Source organism: Eupeodes corollae, chromosome 1, assembly GCF_945859685.1.
Source record: "Eupeodes corollae chromosome 1, idEupCoro1.1, whole genome shotgun sequence".
Taxonomy (NCBI): Eukaryota; Metazoa; Arthropoda; class Insecta; order Diptera; family Syrphidae; genus Eupeodes; species Eupeodes corollae.
Window position 1 is genome coordinate 71797279 of NC_079147.1, and position 22660 is coordinate 71819938.

At 33.7% G+C, this 22660-nt stretch overlaps 1 protein-coding gene across 5 annotated transcripts in view; it reads right to left on the bottom strand.

The window, feature by feature from the left end:
- The window catches only part of LOC129953938 (band 4.1-like protein 4), a 399888-nt gene that overhangs the window by 16885 nt on the left and 360343 nt on the right, over positions 1 to 22660 (bottom strand). For 3 of the 5 annotated variants that reach the window (XM_056067492.1, XM_056067491.1, XM_056067490.1), the window contains one exon: positions 10972 to 11204. The exons of the other annotated variants lie outside the window; for them this stretch is intronic. In XM_056067492.1, the coding sequence (XP_055923467.1) occupies positions 10972 to 11204 (233 nt within the window). The remainder of the gene's footprint in view (positions 1 to 10971; positions 11205 to 22660) is intronic. 5 annotated transcript variants of the gene reach the window in all.

A 22660-nucleotide genomic window follows, 5' to 3' on the forward strand; every position in this document is an offset into this window, starting at 1 on the left:
TTAAAATAAATGCTGGGAAGACACAAGCGGTCTTTTTCAATAGAAATACTAAATTGTGCCAAGAACTTAGGAGTACATCTAGACAAAACACTTACTTTTGGGAACATTTTACATTTTTGTCGTTTTGGGCTACAAATCAAAAAACATTTACTGTCCGATTTAGACGAAATTCTTATAAGAAGATAAAAGAGCTAACAACTTGGTTCACTTTTTGATCGCATTCTTCGTTCAAAAGTAATATCTTTTATTATTTTTTGAAATAATGATATTCTAATAGCGGTCTTTTTCAAAAAGAAAATATTCATTACTTTTCCTTAAAAATATTTAATGATCTTTAGGATAATATAATTTATCGTTTTAAATGTATACTCAATGAGCCAATACTTTTGTCATTTTATTTCAAAAACCCGCGAATTATATATTTTAAAGCATAACTTATTTCAGTTAATATGCTTTGAATAAAAAAAAACATATTAAATAAAAAAGTAAGTCGAAAAGAAAAAGAAATTTTTATTTATTTTTTAATTTCACGAAAATTGTATTAAAATTTCTGATCTCCAAACATTGAATATATTTTTTTCTGGCTTCTAAACTTAAACTACTGTGAAATTTTAAAACCCATTTAAGATACATTTTTTTCACCTATCCGGACCCTGCGTAAGTGACGTTTGTTTTTCATTAAGTGAGGCATGTTTAAGTGCGAAACCAACTTTCTTGAAAAAGGACCCATACATTAGTCATATCTTTTAAGAGGGTTTTAACGTAACTGCATTCTTTGGAAACCTTAATTTACGACCAGCTTTTACTTCATGCTTCGGTTTAGAGTAACTCTACTGTTTATGCAAAATTACACCAGAAATCTAAAATAATTTTTTTCCACCAACGCACATACCACACAATTCGCCAGCTTGTAATCGGTTCGACGTTGTTGGCGACGAACTTTTGACAACGCCAACGAAAACGAACGACGAACGCAACGAATCCAAAGCAATCCTTTTTCTAATTATCTTAAATGGGAAGGATTTTATTAGTGCCGCACATCCAAGGCCCCCCAAGGAGGATGAAAAATTAAATAGACTGAAGCAAAAAAGCGTGTTAATGCCCGCCCAATTGCTGCAATTAAAATAAATTTTTAAATTCGCACGTGAATCCCCTTTGGGTTTGAGTTCGGGTCCTGATTCGAGGGGTGGACGCTGTACCCAGGATGCTTACATATATTGAGGCTTTTTCCTTGAACCTGCTGTTGTACCTATTTTACTTTGGGTAGGTAGGTATAGATTCAGCAGGGTTGATGTGAATTGTGCCATATATATATGTATGTATATACTCGTCCATACCTGGTGAGAAATTATGAACAAGGTACAAATTGAATTTGGAGTCATTATGTTTGTCTGCAAAAATGCCAGAGGGTGGGTTCATTCTCGCACCATCATCATCAGGAGCATTAAATTTCTCTTCTCGTCCCCATATTCGTGTCCTCTTTAACCCAGCTTGTCCTGACGCCTTGTGCGACCTGGACCCCAGAACATAGAACCCAGATCCTGCCTGCACCAGCCACAGCTATACACCACTGAAGGATGTGTTGAACACACAAAATATATCCCACGTCCTTTTTTTTGTTTTTGTTTTGGGTTCTGAGCGAGGAGCATCATAATTTCATGTTGAAATCATTAAATGAGGCTGAAAACACAATGTCCTTGTTTTGTGTTTTTTTATTTTTAATGTTGCGAGTGGAATTTTCGTTCCTTAATTCAGGTGTGGAGAGAGTGTGGAGGGTGAAGTCTGAAAGAAGGAAGCAAGCAGGATTCTTTGTCGCAAGGCTCCGAATGTGATTATCGTAACAAATGGACGAGTTTGCTTGTCGCGTTAAAAAAAATAAAACAGCCGCACCGCCATCACTCTCTGCGCGAGGTTAACATTACCATATTATTGGGAAATATCGTCCTCGAAGGACGAACACTGAACAGCAAGTAACATAACAAACAAAAAGAAATATGTAATATGTACCTATGGAGAAAAATGGTTTAAGCTAAGAGATGGTGAGAGAATGGGCCGACAATTTATTCCTTTCTACAATTCTTCGTTTTTGTTCAGTCGTCGTCGTCGTCTTCTGAGCTCGGCGGCGTTCGTCGGTCGTCCTTTTTCGTTCAATTGAAATAATTTCATTCGTGAATCTTTTCCTCATTCGTATAAAAACACAGTCTATACATACATATATATGAGTAGATACCTTTGTGATGACTATTACGCCTCTCTTGTTCTTGTGGTGGTCCTGGGGTCCTGGAGTCTGGTCTGGTAGTAGGGTTTGGGTAGTAGGATCTTTGGTGTATCACGCGTGAGAGAGCAAAATGGAAATGTAGGTTTGACTATGGAAGGATTTACCACCGGTTAAAACACATCCATCCGTAGGAAATAATTCTCTGCTAAACACTTAAAATTTATTTGTATCTCATTCAATTGGTTTTGTTATACAACGAGTCCTGTGTATCCTTCTGTCTACGAGTATATTGATTCAAGGGAGTTTTTGTTTTATTTTGTGGTTTTTGTAATTTTCGAAAGGAAAATGTTGAGCAATTTAGAAAAATCCATCTCTTTTTTTTTTCCTTTTGTATTTCTTGAACTTGATTATTGTGTAGATCTCAGGGTGTTTTTGTGTATAAAGGATACCACAGGATGTTCAAATTGATAGAAAGAAAAACGAATGAAAAAATAAGAAGAAATACAAAGAAATCAGATGGAGATTTATGCTTATGGTAATGTCACTGATGTAAGGTAAAATTGCTTCTAACTGGATATAAGAAAAATAAACCAAGGATCGAAAAACAATAGAAAATAGAATAGAATGGAATCCCAATTTCAAAATAAAATATATGCGTTGGCGTTGATTATACACACACACATACATATATATAAAAAGTTTGATTTTATTGTCTTCCTTTTATTTATTTAGATTTATATTACTATGGGTGGGTAGGTTTTAAGGTTTGTTGAAGACTTTTCTTTTTCTCGAGAGGAAATTTAAATTGAGATATTTATGTGATTATTATTTCAATTACGCATATTCTAATGTAATTATTTTCAATTTTCACAAAGGTTTTAGATTTAGGTGAGGTGGAGTGAAATTTATTTAGGGATTTATGTGCAAAGGTATTCAACTCTAAAGGACTCTTTTTTTTGTTGAAATTAAAAGATTTTGGAGCTTCATATTGAATTGTGGGTAGGTACTTACAAACTCGTGTAGGTAGGTTTAGCCTTTATTTTTCATTAGATATGGATGAATTTACCTTTAAGAAAAAAGTAAGCAACAACGAATTTTTTCCACACTAATAAATTAAAAGTCGAGAAGTTCGAGGTTTTCTGGGGCTCTGCCCGTTTGGACGAACGAATGTTTACACTTTTTTTAAGTTTATTTTTAATCTATAAAATGACAATTTCACAATTTTTCTCTCGAAGTTTTTTCATATTTCAGGAAAATTATTTTCGCAAAACTTTCAGTTTAACATTTGTTATTTTGCGGTTTGCTTTTTGCGATTCATTATTTCGCTTATTATTTATAGTAGTGGCTAATCACCTTAGACAATTTAAGGTCCTTACATTTTAACATTTCGAGGGAAATACTCGTGGTTAAAAAAACATGCCAAGGTATGATGAAATCTTCAATGTAATTTTCGTGTTTTCGATATGTAAAGAAAAAAACTATCTGTTTCAAAATTTAAAATACTAACATTGAAAATTTAGAAAATTTTAATTTGAAATATCAGAAACTCAAAAGTCATATTGATATAGCAAATTAATACTAGTTTAACTTTAGTCAAATATCTCCATCAGGAGAAGTGAGGTAAGCACGAAACTTCGAAATGAAAAAAGATTGTTGCAGAAATTTGTTTGTTTAATCTTTTGGTTTCAAGGCGAAGTTATTGAAAGGTAGTCTGGTATGTCTTTTGAAACTTAGTTTAAAATCTTTATTTAAAACAAATATTATTCTTTTATAGTAAATCATCTGGCCCAAGAGCAAAGGCGGATCCAGACTTTAAGACTTTTAATCAGTAGGGGTGTGTCACATGCTTAATATAAAGTTGAGTTTTTGAGCACCGCTTAAAAATGTTATTTAATGATCTGTAAAGGGGGCGGGACAAGTTTAAAAAAGAGACTGGGATGCGATCCAGACTGTTTTTTTTTTATAATTTGCAGGCACTCAAGGGGTTATTAGTACCCTCTAAATGTTTATATTTGAACACAGTGCGAGCATTAGGAAAATAGGGAAGGATTTAAAAGGAGATACCGGTGCACATTGGTCTTAAAGTTCTGAACATCAAAATGGAGGGGGAAAAAAAGAGTTGGATAAAGCATTCCACATTCTCGATGTGGGATTTAAGAAAGAATCTCTATACTTGACAGTACGCCTGAAATTGAGCTCAAGGGTAAACTGATGAGCATTCTTGGAAGTGCAAGTATTACGGCTGAATCGTTTAAGGAGTGGAATGCAACTGGCTAGTTCGGCGGCACATTGTTTGTAAAATATCGATAAAAGAACGAAAGACTTGAAACATTGCAGCGGTGTTCTAGCGATGTAAATGTTTCGATTATAGTTCTATCGCCTATCATTTTAAATGCCTTTTTTTGTATTATATCCAAGAGATTTAAACTTGTTTTAGGGGCACCTGCCCAAATATGCGAATTATATTCAAGCTTTGGACGGATGAAGGCTTTGTAAATTACAGCCAGATCAGAAGGAATGAAAAATTCTTGCATCATCAGAGAAATCCTAAGCACCTGGCAACATTTTTGGCGATATCGAATATGTGATCATTAAATAAGAGGTGATCCCAAGTGCCACTCATAGATAGGGGCATCGGGAGTGTGTTACGCTTTAACGACAGGAGACAGCATTAAATTTTTTGATTCCCCATTGTACAATGCTGTCAATATTAGAACTTAATGAGCTTATCATACGCTTACGTTTAAGTTCCACATCCGAATCCAGAAACGAGTATGAGGAGCTGAGGGTACCGTCATCGGCGAAACAGTTCAAGGGATTAGAAGTGGCAGACATAAGATCATTTATGAATATAAGAAAGAGAGTCGGAGACAAAACGGAACCCTGGGGGACACCAGCATTTATTTAATTTTAGACTTGAAACCATCTAATACAACTTGTATTGAATGGTTAGAAAGGTAATTTCTAATCCAACGAAAAGAAATTCATCAATACCAAAAGCACGCATTTTCGATATGAGAGCTTGGTGCCAAACTCTATCAAATGCTTTCGAAATATCAAGAGCAATAATTTTACTTTCTCCAAAACGATTTAAAGATTTGTTCCACTGTTCGGTAAGATAAACCATGAGATCACCGGTGGACCTATTGCTACGAATAGTTAGAGGGAGAGGAGGATTCGCCTTTTTAAGGGACAGGCTGGACAAATGTTTTCTTCCATCCGCTCGGAAAGAGACCTTTATAGTAAGGAAGATGAAAAAGTTAACGCAGTGGTTTCGCTAGCGATGATGAACACCTCTTCAGAACAATTGGGGAGATACTATCCGGGCCAGCGGATTTGTGTATGTCAAGGTCTTTCAGTACTCTTGCAACTGCAAGAGTGCGAAAGAAGATTCGTCACATAGAATCATTTACGCTCTTAAGAACAGGAGGACTCATGACAGTTTCCGGTAGCGTTGAATTGCTGTTAGCAAACTGTGCTGCAAGAAAATTAGCTTTATTAATCGAGCTTACATAGGGAGTGTTATTGTGGACGAGCGTTGGAACCGAGGATGACGTGGTGTTTCGTACGTTTTTTACAAATGACTAGAAATTTTTACTACCTTTGGGACATTGTAGTATTTTTTTTCTTAATTTCACAAATTTGGTTCGAAGAATATGACCATTACATGTCTTTCTAGTTCGTTTGAACTTATTCCGATTTTCCTCAGCCGGGTTGGCTTTGTTACAACGGAAACTTACATCTCTGATCCTAATTGATAACTTCCAATCCCGTCACTCGATTTGTCTTGCTTAAAAGTTTGTAGGTTTTCGTGTTGTGGTAAAAAAGTTTTCAGTTGAATTATTCTCTAAAATTTAAAAATTACCAACAATATTTTTCATATGAAGAAATGGTTTAGTTTGAAAATCTAGTTTTGTTAAATAGATTTTTAGTCGAAAACAAATTTTTGCCAATTTGAGTAGCATTTCTTAAATTTTTACAAATTGGGTAAATGAAATTAATTTGATAGATATCAAGAATCGAAAATCAAATTTGCGTACTATTTTTTGTAGGTTTTTTTATGAAAGAACACACTGTTGGATTTTATAAAACAAAACTAATCAATATTTAAAACAATATTTTCTGTGAAATAAAAATGTGTGAAGACAATATTTTTAATCTTTGAAAAGCTATTTGAGTCGAAAATAAATTTTTACCTACTTTAAGTATTGTTTATTTTTTAGGTTTTTATTTTGTATAAAAGCGGACATACGGACGTACGGACGTACACACGCAAGCACAAAAATCTTTCTTAAAATCTTTTATTTCGACACCGTTGGAATTTGATTTGGAACGTAGAAGAATAATGGTTAATTCCAACATAATGGAGCTGAGTGAGAAAAGGTTTGTACCTTTTGTTTTAATTTTGTTAAGAACTATCGTCTTTCTAAGGACGGATTTATGTTCTTACTTAACAGCATATCATCCGACATGATTACTCGCCGAAGACAAAATGCTGTTCCAATTTTCATTAAGTCGTCAGCATTGAAATTTTTGGCAACAGCAGGTTACCAAAACCATATCGTTGGTGACAAGAATGCTGGAATTGCACAACATACCATGTCAAAAATACTTGCCTAAGTTTTGACTTCAATTGAAAGAGTCAGAGAATTTTGAATTGAATGAGGAAGTCGATTGAAAAAAAGAAGAAATTATACAGCTGTTTCGTAGACTTCAAAGCAGCTTTTGACAAGGTCAACAGACAGGCTTTGGTATACAAGCTTTCACAGCTGGGAATTTCCCGAAAATTTTTGTTGATGTACTTTAATTTTCTTGTCTCATTTTCTGCATCGGTATGGGATGGGTCCGATCTTTCTAACTGGTTTGATACAACGGCAGGTGTTCCCCAAAGCTGTATTTTAAGTCCAATTTTATTTGCTGTATATATTGATGGCATTTGTTATATACTACCCGGAGGAATACGTTTTGCTGACATCCAAGTAAAAGTCCTCCTCTATCATGACGACTTAGTCTTACTCGCTGAACACCCCTTCACCCTCCAGTTGCAAATCAACAAACTGAATTCCTTATGCGAGAAGTGGGGCTTACTTATCAATATAAATAAAACAAAAGTTATGTTTTTTGAAGCACATCAAAGAAGGAGGCGTTTCGAGTCATTTGAAAAAATGCAAAGATGTTTTTTCAAGCGTTTATTTAGATTGCCGCATTCAAACCCAAACTACGCCACCTATATCGAATCTGGTATAGTATTAGAGTTATGAAAAGAAGTCTATCTATTTTCATAAGATTATTACAAACCAATGCCTCCCCATTTAAGGATTGGAATGAGATGGCCCTATCACATGGATTTAATCTATTTATAACGGAGTCAACTGTTGATGAATGGCGAGGATTGTTTGCAGAGCTCACGGCTATAATAAATGAAAAAACTTATAGTCAGTACCTAGGCAGAGCGGCTGCAACAACATCAAGGAATACATACAGGAATCTCGAGCATCAATTGACATCAGAAACAAACTATTTCAGCAACAAATTTTCGGTCGAAGCTATAAACCATATATTTAAAGCACGTGTTAAGCTCTTTAACTTAAACTCAAGGCCTCATCGAGCTGACCTGATACAAATTTGTAGTTCGTGCAATAGAAGAGAAAATGAAGATTTCTACCATTTCATCGCAATTTTCCCAATACTGCAGGAAATCCGGCGTTTATATTTCCAACAAAGTTTTCTTTCTTCAAGTCAATTGAACGAAATTTTAAACGGAGTTCTAGGATGAAATACCTTATATAATTATTGCAAACATGCCCTAGCTTTTCGAAACTCTTTTCTGACTTAAATTTTGTTCGTTTAACCAGCTTTAACAGTTAAAAGGGTCATTATTATTTATTTATTTATTATGGGTTTCAAGTCAGTTGAAAATTGATATTTATTTATTTATGCTTCAAATCATTTCAAACTTGCTACATTTTTGTGTTTCAAATCATTGTAAAATTGACATTCTTTCAATTGTTATGTTAAATCTCCAACGAATATTGAAATTCTAAACTTTTGAATTTAATCAATACATAAAAGTCTTGGATTTAATATTGTACAAAACCAGTTGCAAATAATAAACAAATAATAATACTAGAACTATTTGATTCTAGTTGATTCGAAAATAGTTAAATAGATACATAGTACGAATTTTTGGAACGCGAGCAATTTCACTGTAGAATCGAGTTACGTAGCAGGGCCCCTGTTCTCAAGAAATACAATTTTTTATATTAGTTTAATAGACATGAAATCTTTATAATGTTTTTCAATTAGCCATTAGTTTAACGAAAGTGTCACTTTTGCCATTTTGTGGATATTTATATTCTTGAAGCTCGTGCTTAAATCTCAGTTTTAGAACATCCATAGCAAATTCTCTTTAAAATGTTACACTTTCTATGTCCGTCCAAAAATAAGATGCAATTCAAGACGAGTTTCATAAATTTAAACGCAACTTAATATCACACGGGCAATCTCTTATTTAAGGTTTCTTCCTAAGAACCTGAATAATTTCTCTTTTTCTCAGGCAGGTTCTTACGAAAATAAGTTAAAGCGATACTAAAGTTTTTTCCAAATTCTATTTTGTGTGAAAATAAAGATTTTAGTTGTTTCGGTCATCAAACTGCTTTTTGGTTAGTATCGTTTGATTACTAACAAATCTTAGGATGATATATTTTCTTATACAAATTTAATGTATCAGCTTTAAGGCACCTATGACCTTCTCCTCTGGATCGTCCATTGGTCAAAAGTTGATGAATTTGTGCTAAGGGTTGGATATTATGTTCTTGGTTCAGTCCTCACTTAAGAGTGATACTTTTACCAACAAAGTAACAATCTCTACGAAACGACATTTTTCTATCCTCTTATTTTAAATTAAGAAAACGGTATTGTTATTATTTTAATAATATTGAGTATACGCCTTGTGTAACATTTTTGCTATAAGCGATGACTTGGCCTACAAATTCCAGAAGATAACAGAATTGTAAATATAATAAATATTGATAGTAAACATGATTACACATTTCTTTTCCGAAAATTTGCCTTAAAAGCTAGAAGATTTTATGAGACGAGGAATGAAACAAATAATACATAGTCAAGAAATCGGTTCAGCTGTTCTTCATTCATAAAGGTTATAACTAAACCATTTATTGGGACCTATAAAAAAAATTGATTATTACTGGTTAAATCATTTGTTTTTTTGGTAATTGTGATACATTTAATGAAAGACCCTTAAACAAAAGTTCAGGAAAAGTGACATTGTTTCGCAATAATTCTGAAATATCGAAATTAAGGCAGGGAGCTTCTTTTATAAGTCCTTTACAATTACTGAAACATACCCTTTAGTTAAAGTAAAGCAATACATTTTTAGGAGGGGGAGGAGAGGGGATGGCGAACTGCAGGTTTATACCCAATATTGTGCTATATTGGGATGGTTGTTACTTAGATTACTTTAAGAAAGCAAAATGATTACCTAGCATTTAACGCACGTCTGTATTCATTCCATCTTATTTTGAAGACCGCTGAAAAAAAAAGTCTTGTTTTAAAACGCGCGAAAAATCGTACTAGTTATTTAAATGGATTTAAGAACAGTTCAATTAATTTTTAATTGAGGCATTAAAAGCTCTTGGTTTTATGAGACTCGAAATTATAGAAATTGCTAACAAAACTGACTGATACTGATACCATACTTATTCTTATTAGCCCAGATATAGCAGAAGAAAAGAAGCAAACGTATGGCTTTATTTGGGATAACCTAGAAAAATATGCATAACTGCAAATTTGTCAACTTTTTAGTTTCAACTTTTAAACTGACAGTTAAAACAACGATAAACTAATTCTCAACTTCCATATCAATTGTACTTATTGAGCTTAGAGCAATACCGAAACAAATCAACATTGAAGTTCCCGGCAAGTCGAAGCATAGTTTATAAAATACTATGAGTATATTCAGAGTGTTGCAACAAGTGTAGCATGTTTAACAACTTAACTTAAATTTGGCAACCCCTATGAATGAAAAGAACCAAGTTTAAAATGTTGCCACTCAACCGAATTCGCTCATTCAACAACTATTGAAAGAATATTTTTATTTTCAGAACTAAACAGTGGGCGCATACCACGCCCCTGAATCGAAAATACAGAATTTTGAATTCTTCAGTTTGTTTATTCCGAAAATTGAATCTATTCAAATTTGTCGGATATCCCGATTTAATAGTTTTATTTGTACTGTACTAAATATGATTAGAAATTAAATTTTCTACTAGACTATACAATACCGATTCTACCGATTTTTTTTTTAATTTAAAAAACACATCAAGACTATTTATTAAAGGTTAGAACCATACTGTGAGTCAACCTGTTTCATCTTAAAGAGATTTATTACAACGAATGATTTTTCGTAAAATTGTTAATATTAGATTAATATTTTATAATATTTCACGATACAAAATTTAAAAGATAAATTCCTATGAAGCTTAACGATTTTCGAAGACATTACATTAAGGGTTACTTAAATGTGATTCTAATAAGGCATAGTAGTGGCATCTATTTTATATTTAATGACTAAAAATGTTTTATGAAATTATATTGAAATTATGTTCTTAGTATAAAAGCTGGTGTATTAAGCTATTTACAAAAATTATAATAAGCATGTAAAGTTTTATAGAAAATCAAAAAAACAAAAATAAAAATAAATACAAATAAAAATATAGGAAATTCCAACTTACCGTCGGCTACTTTGGATAATTGGAGTTAGTATTATCTCTAAGCTGGAGGATTTAATTTGTGTGTTAATATTTTGATCACCAACACTAGTGAGGGCGGTATTGTTGGTGTTGGTGTTCATATTGATATTGGTATTGGTATTGGTGTTGCTATTATTATGGTTGTGCTGCTGATGTTGGGAGGACATCTGATTTTTTTGGGTGAATTCCATCAATCCCTCATTACTACAGGGGCTCTACCAAAAGTATATAGGTATATACGCACACAAACACACACAAAAATTTGTAACAAAGCGTGTGTGTGTGAATATATTTATAAAAAATTTAATTGCCGAATTTTTTTGGGTTTATTTAAGTATTTTTTTTTTGTTTTTTTAAAAAACTTACAAACATGCGATGAGGGTACACATTTAAGTCAGAAACATAAAACACAAGTGACAATTTTTTCACAAAATAACAAAAATTAAAACATTGTAATTTTATATTAATTACATCAGGCAGCAAGCAGTAGGTAGGTAAGTACTTATTTTATTTTTTATATAATTTATAATTTAAAAACATTTACTATTTCGATAAATAAAGACACATTGATGCATAAACACAGGTTCATTACAACGAAGTTTTAATTATGTAAATATTCACATGCAAAATTCGTTTTAAAAACAAATTAAATAATAAACAATTGAAATTAACATTAGTATACATTAGAAGAACAATTGGTCAAACTATCAATTCTTTAAATACCTTGAATCAATAGTTGCAGACGATAACAACATAAAAGAAGAAATATGCTCAAACCATACAGAACCTACTTAAGTCTGCTAAAGCTTTTTAAACCCTGAAACACTTGCCGTAACTTCTAAGCTGTTATTGTACAGGACGATGGTTCTATCAGTACTCACATATGGATCCGAGACCTGGGTGCTTGGAAAAAGGCACTTAGACCTCTTAGGCGCGTTCGAGAAGAAGGTCTTGCGAAGATCTGTTGAAACCTTATAAGAGTAAGAGGAAGAACGAATCCAGAGAACCTACAATCATGATCTGTATGCAATCTACCTCGAAGCTGATATTTGACACAAATTAAGCCCAGTAGACTCCGATTCGATGCGAAGTGAGTATAGAACAGCTCAAAAGGTAGTGCAGAGGTATGTGAGACGAGATAGGAGGACCAGATTAGACAAATTGGCAGAAAGCGCTGAGGAAGCTGCAAGAAGAGAAAACGCGATTATGCTATACAAAATCACTAAAGATCATGAAGGCCAACAAAATATTGTCAACCATCTTGTTCGTGACACGAACGGTAGTGTTTTAGTGTCAAAGTAAGATCAATTGCGGAAATGGAAGGAGCACTTCTGTACATTGCTGAACGATGACCAGATTGCAAATGCAAACGCGAATGCAAATCACCAACTGCCGGACATACGTAGATCTACCAGAAATAAGAACCGCGATATACCGCGAACAACAAAGCAGCTGGGCTGGATGGCATACCTGCCGAATTCCTCAAAGTGGACACCGACTTGGCTGCCGGTATCTTGTTGCCACTTGTTAAGTCTGTTTTGGAAAACAAAACCTTTCTCAAGGAATGGAAGAACGGGGTAATCGTCAAGGTACCAAAAAAAGGTGATCGTAAGAACTGCAATAACTGGCGTGGAATCACCATTCTGTCCGTATTTCCAAAGTTAATGGCACCATCATTCTCGAGGGGATAAAATCTAAGATCGAATCTACGCTCAAGAGGCATCAAGCGGGATTTCGCAGTGGTCGATCATGTGTCGACCACATTAACACCTTGCGAATTATTCCTGAACAATCGTCGGAGTACCAATCTCCGCCTTTCCTCATGTTCGTCGATTTTGAAAAGGCCTTCGATCGCGTTAGTCGTGATGTTATCTGGAGATCACTTGTTGGTAGAGGCATTCCTGATAAAATGTTTGCTATAGTAAAAGAGTCTTACAACAACGCAAGGTGTTACGTTTGGCACAATGGTCAGCTTTCCGATACATTTGAAGTGCTACAGGGATTAAGACAGGGTGATGTATTGTCACCGATTCTGTTCTTCCTTGCTTTCAACAAAATTCGGAGCTGGCTGGCTCAAGGATTAATGCCAGTAAGACTAAGTAAATGCACACCAGCCGAAACCAACAACAACTGGTTATTGTGAGACAAGTGGCAGTAGAAGAGGTCACGCAGTTCAACTATCTGGGAAACTATTTACCACTCGAAGGAGGAACGGACCTGGATGTCACCAATAGAATAATTAAAGCCCGTAGTGCATTTGGAATGCTTTCTAAAGTGCTAATCTCCAGCAAAAAAAGCGCTCTGTACCAAAATAAAGTTATTTGAGTCCAACGTAAAATTCGTGCTGCTATATGCCTGCGAAACGTGGAAGTGCTCTGCTGGCATCTCCAGAAGGTTGCAAAACTTTTGTCAACCGCTGTCTACGTTACATCCTAAATACCGGTGGCCACACAAACCATATCTTAGGATGAACTGTGGCTCAGGACTGGACAGACAAAAGTAGGTGTTGACTTCGCGCAGAGAAAGTAGCGCTGGGTTGGCCATACATTGAGGAAGCCGGATGACAAAATAGCAAAGCAGTGCTTTCATTGAAATCCTCGAGGTAGAAGGCGGCCTGGATTATATAATTAATTAGTGTTTTGCATGTACGAGGAAGGTGAAGAACTGTTTCTTCCTCATCCATTAAGCTTTTGCAAAAGTCATTTGAGGAGACGCCCAGCCACGTGGCGTGCGTTTCTATTTTCTATTAGAAAAAACCCGGTTTTGACACCCATTATTGAGCTTACACGCAATCTGCCAAGAGATATCAAACATATTGCGCGCTTCAAAGCTATAATGGGCCAGATATCATGTGTGGCCTGGTAGGTGGTGATGATATTCCACCTGATGCGTTAGCTAAACTCCGTGGTAGAATGGGTACCATTTTTGCCAAGTTCGTCTGTTTAACAATTTCCTGGAATGACTCTTTGTCATCTCCATTAGAAATGATCGACAGTTCTGGGCTGTCAAAAAGTTTAACGATATAGAGTACAAAGATTTCATAACAGCTTGACTGTCTAGAAAAAATGTCGATATTAGATAGACTCATGATCTTAGATCTTAAGAGTTTACTTGCGAGCATTTGCCCGCTTTTTGAAGACACAGATTAACTTATCTTCACATTGAAGGAATATTGACTAGATTTATTTTTATGAAACTTGAAAAATCGTGTTGCTGTCAAAGCGATGTAGAAATTTCAGTTAAAGTTCTATCGCTTATCGTTTTGAACCATCATTTTTAATTATGTCGAAAAATCTGACTAAATACGTGAGTTGTATTAAGGTGTTGGTAACATGAAAGGTTTTGGAGATTACAACTAAATAGATTAAAAGGTGTCGAAAATTTCGAATAATAGTCGAAAATATCCTAAACACTAAGTAGCATTTTGACTACGTCGAGAATTTTTGATTATTATTCCGTAAGGGTTGATCTGTGATCAACATAGCGAATATTGCAGCTGATTAAAAGTCATTTCTGAGACACGTTAACTTTTATTGCCAATAGGCAGAATTGAAACGTTTTATGAAAACCTGAACAAAATATCCACAGAGACACATTTAAATGGAAAAGAAGGTGAAGAAAGAAGTTATTTTATGAATTGAAGAAAAAGAGTGGGAGTTAAAACTGAACCCTGAGGAATACCATCATTTTTTTTCGAGTTTCAAACTTTAAACTAAATTGAATTGAACGCTAAGGATGGTAATATCTAGAGATGTGTCAATCGTTCATTTTAAAAGATTCAATCGTTCATATGTCGTTAAGTTCAATGATTCGTTCTTTTCAATCGTTCATTTTTGCAATCGTTTTGGTATCTGTTTCATTTGGATGCGAATAAAATGGGCAAATTTCATTCTATTCTAATCGTTCACTTTTTCAATCATTTAGGTTTCTGTTTCATTTTGGTTTTGAATGGGAAATAAGCGAGTGGAACCATATGGAACTTTTTGCAATAGAGTGGGTAAGGTTAAGGTACTTCATTTTCATTCAGTTTCGGTCTTTAAAACGATTAGTATTGAAATAATTGATTGATTGTTTCAAAGCTATGTTTAATTCCCATTTTATATCATTTCATTTGAATGAGAATAAGTTGGATGAACGAAACATATTTCTTTTCCTTTAAAACGAAAGACAGCGCAATGAAACGACGATTGACATTGAGAACGATTGATTTGGTTTACTACGATTGCAATCACTCAATCTTTTTGATGAACGGGTCATAAAGACCGAATCAATCACGATTGACACAGGTCTAGTAATATCTAATACAACTCAGAAATAGTTGATCGATACTAAAAAGCACAGCAATTGTCCAGCCTATTAAACAGTTCAACTGCAATACTCAAGCTCCTAGGAATGCTCATCAGTATACCCTAAAGTCCAACTTCGGTCGTACTGTCAAGAATAGAGATTCTCTCGCTAGCCGTACTACGCCAATGTGGAATTCCTTACCACACTCTGTCTTTCCCAGCCATTGCAATATTTGGGAATTCAAAACCAATGTACACCGACTCCTCCTTTCAACCCCTCTTTTCCTTTCTAAGTGCTCACACTGTATCTTTACGTAATAAGGATAGTAATATCCCCCTGAGTGCGTGCTTATTATAAAAAAGTGTCCTAATCCGACTTTTCTCCAAAAGGATGATGGTAAGATTCTATTAATCTATTTTATTTTATAGGCGTCGGTCGCTATGAATGCATAGCAATCTATATACGTCTATTTACTAAATAATATAATTCTTAAAAAAACGAATTGGTACCACCTACTCCACAATTTACAGCACTGATTGATTCAAACACAAATTCGTATTTGCATCCAATATTCTGAATTAATTAAATCACATTGAAGTGTTTCCCGATTTTCAACTAACGAAAAATATTTTTGATTCACTTTATGTAAATTTATTTGATAGTAATGCTGATGGGAAATTGGTAAATCGAACCAATAAAATCTACAAGTATACGACTACACCCCTAGCTACACATGATTTCAAAAATGAAGCAAAAAACTTGCAAAATATTTTAATTAAAAATTCAAATATTAAAACTCCTGAATTACGTATATTGAAATTGATGTCTAGTCTATATTTGCAATATTGCACCATCAACCTCCGCCGCCGCCGCACAGTGAGTTTGGACTTGAAATTCTGTAGTCTCACGAACCCCCCCAAAAAAACCAAAACACATATGTAAATATATTTTATGGCAATTGAAATAGTTACTCATAGTTTCTATGTACAATTGCAGAAAAACAATTGATTTCATTTCAGTTTTTGTTGTAATTTGTCCAAAAATTGATTTCTATATTTTAGTCTTCGATTACAGTGTTCGATGCTGGACTTGGGCTTTCGAGGAGGGTGAGATATGATATTTGAATTATTGGATTTGAATCATAAGGTTTTGGGGATTTTGTAGCTGCCCAAAATTATTGTGTTAATACTTGACAATTGCATTTTGAATATTATTTCCATATTATCCCCTATAAAGCATAATTTATGTATGTTTATAGATACCGTAGATATGTAGTTTAAGCCAAAGTATGATGTATCCATATTGACCAGGCTATATGGACCATGGTTCGTTCTGCAGGAAGATACGTTGGAGAATTACAAATGTGGTTTTGGTTTGAATTTCAACCGGAAAATGTTAATTACAAAATAAACGCAAATCGCACATTGGAATATAGAAAATTATTCAAATTGTTTTGTATTGAATTTATAAATAAATAAAATAAAACATACGTATATAGAAATCAGAGCCAGAAATATGTATGCTTAGGTATGTTAAATGTTCGTTCGTAAATATTTCGAATGAATAAATTCTAATTAAAATTTTGAATCTAAAAATATGGCTTTTTGATAAATCTATTTGTTAATTAGTTTAGCGGTGACCCATTGGCAATCAATTTTATATACAATTTTCGTGGTTTCAGCAATACTCGTAACGTAATGTAATAAGAAATGCATTAAATTGTGGTTTATTGTTGCTGATGTAGGTTATAAAATAATTTGTATTTTATTGTTGTGATATTTTTTTTTTATTAACATCGTTTCATTTCATCTTGAAAGTACCTACTTATGACGAAACGTTTACAATAAATTCGGGATTTAATAACGTAATAATATTCTTTTAATTGGAAAACTGTTTCAAAGTTACAGTAATAGCAATAAAATAAGAAAATAAATTATGCCCCAGATTTCAGAATTTATAGCTACTTGAAGAAATAGGTATATATTTTGTGAATTTTATGGCTTTTTGAAAATAAATACGTTGATGATGAAACATTTATCTACATACAAAAATCATTGCAATGGCTTTTGTTCACTTGTATTTAAGATGGACACTTTTGAAAACATTTAAACATAGAAGACACAAAATTATGATTTCCAACTTTACTGTCATCAAAAGGTTTTCAACTGAAATTCAAACAAAACTAAATTGTCACACTTAAATTGTCAAGTATTGTGCTTTTCTTTTGGTCATAGAAAAAGTGTTTTTCCCTGAAACTTAATAAAACTTTAAACAGCTTTAAGATCTTAAGCGTTTTTTCGACACATATTGTAAGCCACTCTATTTTAATAAAGAAATGAAAAAACTTTGATTTTCATTCTAAGCTTTTGAAATGTTTAGCCTCCTGAAGGGTTTGGTTTCAATTGGAGTGCCCCAAGGTAGTCATCTGGGACTGCTCCTTTTCCTAATTTTTATAAATGGCTTTCTTAATATTTCAATTAATTCTAGTCAACTTCTTTTCGCAGATAACTAACACTTTTTCGATGCATAAAGAATCTATAATTGACTGCCATCTCTTACAAAAATATGTTTCGAAACTATCTCAGTCGTCCAATTATATTTCAATGTCGCTTATGTTCACTGTTTTTGACCCAACTTTTCTAAAATTATCTTTGACTACAAAATAGAGAAGCGATTTCTTGAAAGAGTTGGGGAGAACAAAGATCTTGGTGTACATTTTTGACCATAAACTTAATTCAATGCTCGGTTTTATCAAACGAAATAGCATAGAAAAAAAAATGAAAGCCCTATTGCTCTCAAATTGATTTTTACCTCATATGTAAGACCAGTATTGGAAGCACCTAAACTACTTTTTATAACATTCATTCTAAGAGAATAGGAATGGTCCAAAAAAAGTTTACAAGGTTTACCACTCAGAGATTTGGCTTAAAAATTGGAATCTCATATTGATGTAATAAATTAATTAATGGGGGGATAAAATGGGGGATTGAAAATCGAAATATAGAACACGTTATTTCACTTTGTTTAAAGTTCAAAAATTAGTATTTTGAATACATTTTTTCAATTTCATTTCGAGCTAAAATGAAATTTCAACTGTTTCCCGCCGAAATTATTACTAAAAGTCAGTATCGTTTATTTGCGGAACGAAATGAGTCGTTTTAATCTTAAGGAGCGTTGGGAAACATTGTAAATCTAATTTTAAAGAGAGTGATTTAAAAAGAAGTTTTTACTAAAATAAAACACGAACATCAAATCGATTTCAATCGATAGCTTGGCATTTCGCGCTCTAGAATGAAGAAAATTCTACACAAAAGATTTAAGATTATTTGGTTTTCAAGGTCTTATTGACTCAGAAATTGACTGTGCAATCCTCTTAGCTATCGCTTTGCGTTTTGCGACTTAGAGGATTTTGAGTGGGTCAACAATGTTGGCCTTGTCATAGGTTTTGGTGGGCCAAAATGCACCCTAAATTCTATAATCATGCTATCAGCCGTTTTAAAGATGTAATTTGTGTTTTAAGGAGTTGCGATATGACACCTTTGGAACTTTTTTTTTAAGAAAACTGTGACCAACCGATGTTATGGCAATGTTCCTGTGACGAGTCTTTCCTGATGAGTGACATTTATGCCATACAATTTTGTTATAATTTCATATGACTGACGACTTTCTCCATCTGGGCTTTTGTTTTGACAACATTGTTCTGATTAGTAAAAATACAACAAACATCTTTACATAGTACCAGTCATTTATTTACGATTACTCATCCGACATTATCATTGATTAACTACACTATCGACATCCTCACTTTTTGGTTTGTGTATGTACTAAATTAAATTTTGTATAACTTCTGAGTACACAACAATCGAAAATTTTAAATCAATTTTTAAAATTAATTTATAAACAAACACATAACACGGCATACAAACTGAAAATATTAACATCGATTTTTTATTATGGCCAATTGTGGTGCTTGTAACACCATCTCTGATTACAGGATCGACTCCATTATGTGTAGCGGTAATTGTCGAAGAGTTTGTCATGTACTTTGCATTGTTGCATAAAACATTTTGCTAAGAGAAAACCTTGTTTATACTTTAATGATGAATGCGACCCAATCGCCCAAAAGAATATTGTTTGAGACGTCATAAAAAATATAAAGGACCTTAAAAACTGGAGAAACAATTTACTTTTCTTTCAAAGAAAGTTGAAAATCTGCCCTGCACCAACGGATATATTGAAAATAAAATTAATAAAGACAAAACTTCTGATTAAGGAAGCAAAAGAAAAACCTTAACTAAACGTAAAAACGATTATCTTGACGAAGAAAATTTAAATGTCTGGAAAATTTTACATCGTAACTATACTAAGTATTCATCCTTTAAAATACATACACTTGTTCATGTTTTGAATTCACCATCGTTTTTGCCTAAGGGAGTAGTTCATGAATTTATTACTAAGTCGAACAACCCTTTCTAGTCAGTGTCGGACAACGCTAAACCAACGTCAAAGCAGCTTAAAAAGGTATTAATCTACTACCACAACGTAAATGGACTTCGGACAAAGTCCGACCAACATGCGTTACAAAAGCATTAACAATCTTCCTCACGATATCATAATATTGATGGAAGCATGGTTCTACAACTATATCTCGGAATCGGAGCTTTTTGACGCCACTTATCAAGTAATAGCTTAGACGATTCAAACGCCGTTGGTGGCGGAATTATTGTCGCTATCAACAATACTCTCCCTGATTGACGACTTTCGATCAACAGACATCGAAATACTATGCTTTAAAATAAAATGGCAACAGGACATTTATTTATTGTATGTATACCTCCAAGCTGCTCCAAGAACGAGGTTTATGAAAAACTAAACAACTGTATAAAAATTATTTATATCCTTTTGGAGTCTGAAGACAAAGTACTGGTTGTTGGTGATTTTAATTTACCCAATCTCAATTGGGTTCAAATGGATGGTATGTCTTCATGTGGTTTAAGTCAACTAAACGGTGTGAAGAACAGTTATGAAAAACGCTCGATCTGGTATTTTTCCCCGAAACCATATGCTCTAAAGCAGCTGTGATTTCTTCTGCTGTCAAAATTGTGGACGAAGATCGCCATTATCCTGCATTAGACATAGCACTTAATTTAAACATGGCTTTACCTTATATGCTTTCTAATAACAACAAAGTACAATTCAACTTTAGTAGGTGTAATTTTAAAAACCTTTTAAAATTATTATGTACGATCAATAGGAATTACTTATTTTGTAACTTAAATATTGACGATATGTGTAACATTTTTTATTTAACTCTATTTGACTGTTTCTACAAAACGATTCCATTTGAAAAGACTCGAAATAACTTGAATATTGCACTATGGTTTGATTATCACGTAAAAACTTAAAAAACAAAAGTCCTAGTCCCGACGCGACGGTGCAGTGTACCATCATCCATTTTAAAGAAATATGCTGCGTATTTAGCACACCGGTTGTGTTCTTTTAAACGAATGAAGAACTTCTGCTCAAAACATTCAACAATAACTTGAAATATTGACAGAATGCGATATTGCAAAGCTCGCCGAGGCAGCTGCTTTAACTACGTCAAGTTCCATATTTAATTGAAATGTTTTTGTCTTACTAATAAAGATCTACTTTTACTGTTTATTAATTTTGTTCCCAAATAGCTTATGCCGTATGCGTAATACGAATTGTTAGAACCTATTTATTTTTCTAAAGAAAAACATTACTAGCTTTTGTGATGATTTAAATAAGTGAGTTGCCTTAAAGAATTTTTAAGAGGTACTTCAAAGTTTAATAGGATAGAGTCATCCTATCCATTTCTAGAACTGTCAGCATTTGTTTAACTACTAAGTTCGAAACTAAAAATCAATGTATTGCATAATCACTTCAAGTTACTTTTGAATAACTTCGTAATCGAACGATATTTTTTATTGCGTCATTACTTTTGACGAAGTTAAAACCGTATTAATGAAATTGAAGAACGGAAAAGCTTCAAGACCTGATGGTATACCACTAGAATTCTTTAAATATGGAACAGAACATAATGCTTACTTCAAATTTAACATCGGTTTTCAATACAATTTTGGATACTCGAATACTACCACAACAGTTGAAAAATTCCTCAATTTTTCCCATACATAAGAAAGGCAATATTGAATCCGAGGTGACGATATTCCGGAATGGTTCTGGTAGAACAGCCAATAATGAGAATTGGCACTATGACAGAGAACCAATCGAGATTGTTAAAGCCTAAAAATTTCTAGGAATTACCAAAAAAAGGCTGATTAAATCTTAAAGTACAATATTCGCAACATGGAAAAAATACTTCTCAAACCAGTCAATATCTCATAGTGTTAAATATAAGGTCTTTGTTGTAGTGGCAGAATTATATTATGATGTATGCAGCACAGATATGAAACGGTCGAAAAACTTTAGAGGTTCTTCATCAATAGATGCTTTCGTTTACCGAAAAACACCCCAAACTATATGATCTCAATTCACCGCTCTTCATCAAAACTATTAAATACCATGTTTATTACATCAAACAAGTTTTTAATATGCCAGATGAAAGACTCCCAAAAATTCTGGCATTGAAAACAATGGAGAAGAAAAATCTGTGGTATAAGAAGCTAGACCATGCTGCCTGCTGTAGAACGGACTTTCAATTAGTTGATGAAAGTGGTAAATACTGTGATGACGACCTCCAGAATTTTATTTAGATGAAAAATTGACAGCCAACGCTATTAATGAAGCTACATTCTTGGTGCATAGATCAACGAACAATAGTCGCCCTCCTCAACTGGGAAGGAAACATAAATCAATTATTTAATTTTTTTTGAACTGCAAAGTTTCAGCCGAGACATTTTTTGAATCGCAGTCTCCCGGTTTGAGGCGACGAGGCAGACTCCTTGGTCACGACAACTTGAAGGACCTTGCAAAAGACCGAAAACGATAAAAGAACACAATATTTCTTTCAAAAGCCCTATAAGGATCTGAAAACGGTTAAATAAGTACTATGTTGAAGAAGATTAGTGAAAGATAACTGATTTAAGCCGTACACTGCTGAGAGCTATTCGTATACCACCGATTTTTGAGTTGATATTGCGGCTAATCGGAATTGGATGTTCTTAAAAAAAAAAAATTAGGTGGCGCAACAATCCATGAAGAACCAGGGTCTAGTAACTTACAACTCTCAACTATTTCTTTGTGCGAGTAATGTTGTCAGAGATGGAAGAGACCTACAGTTTATATGCCGAATACGAACGACTAATTTGAGAAAGCACTTTTTCATGACAAGAATTACTCTTGGAGAATTTGTCAATTCCTCTCAAGAGGTAGTACCCGTGAAAAAAGTGGGTGGCAC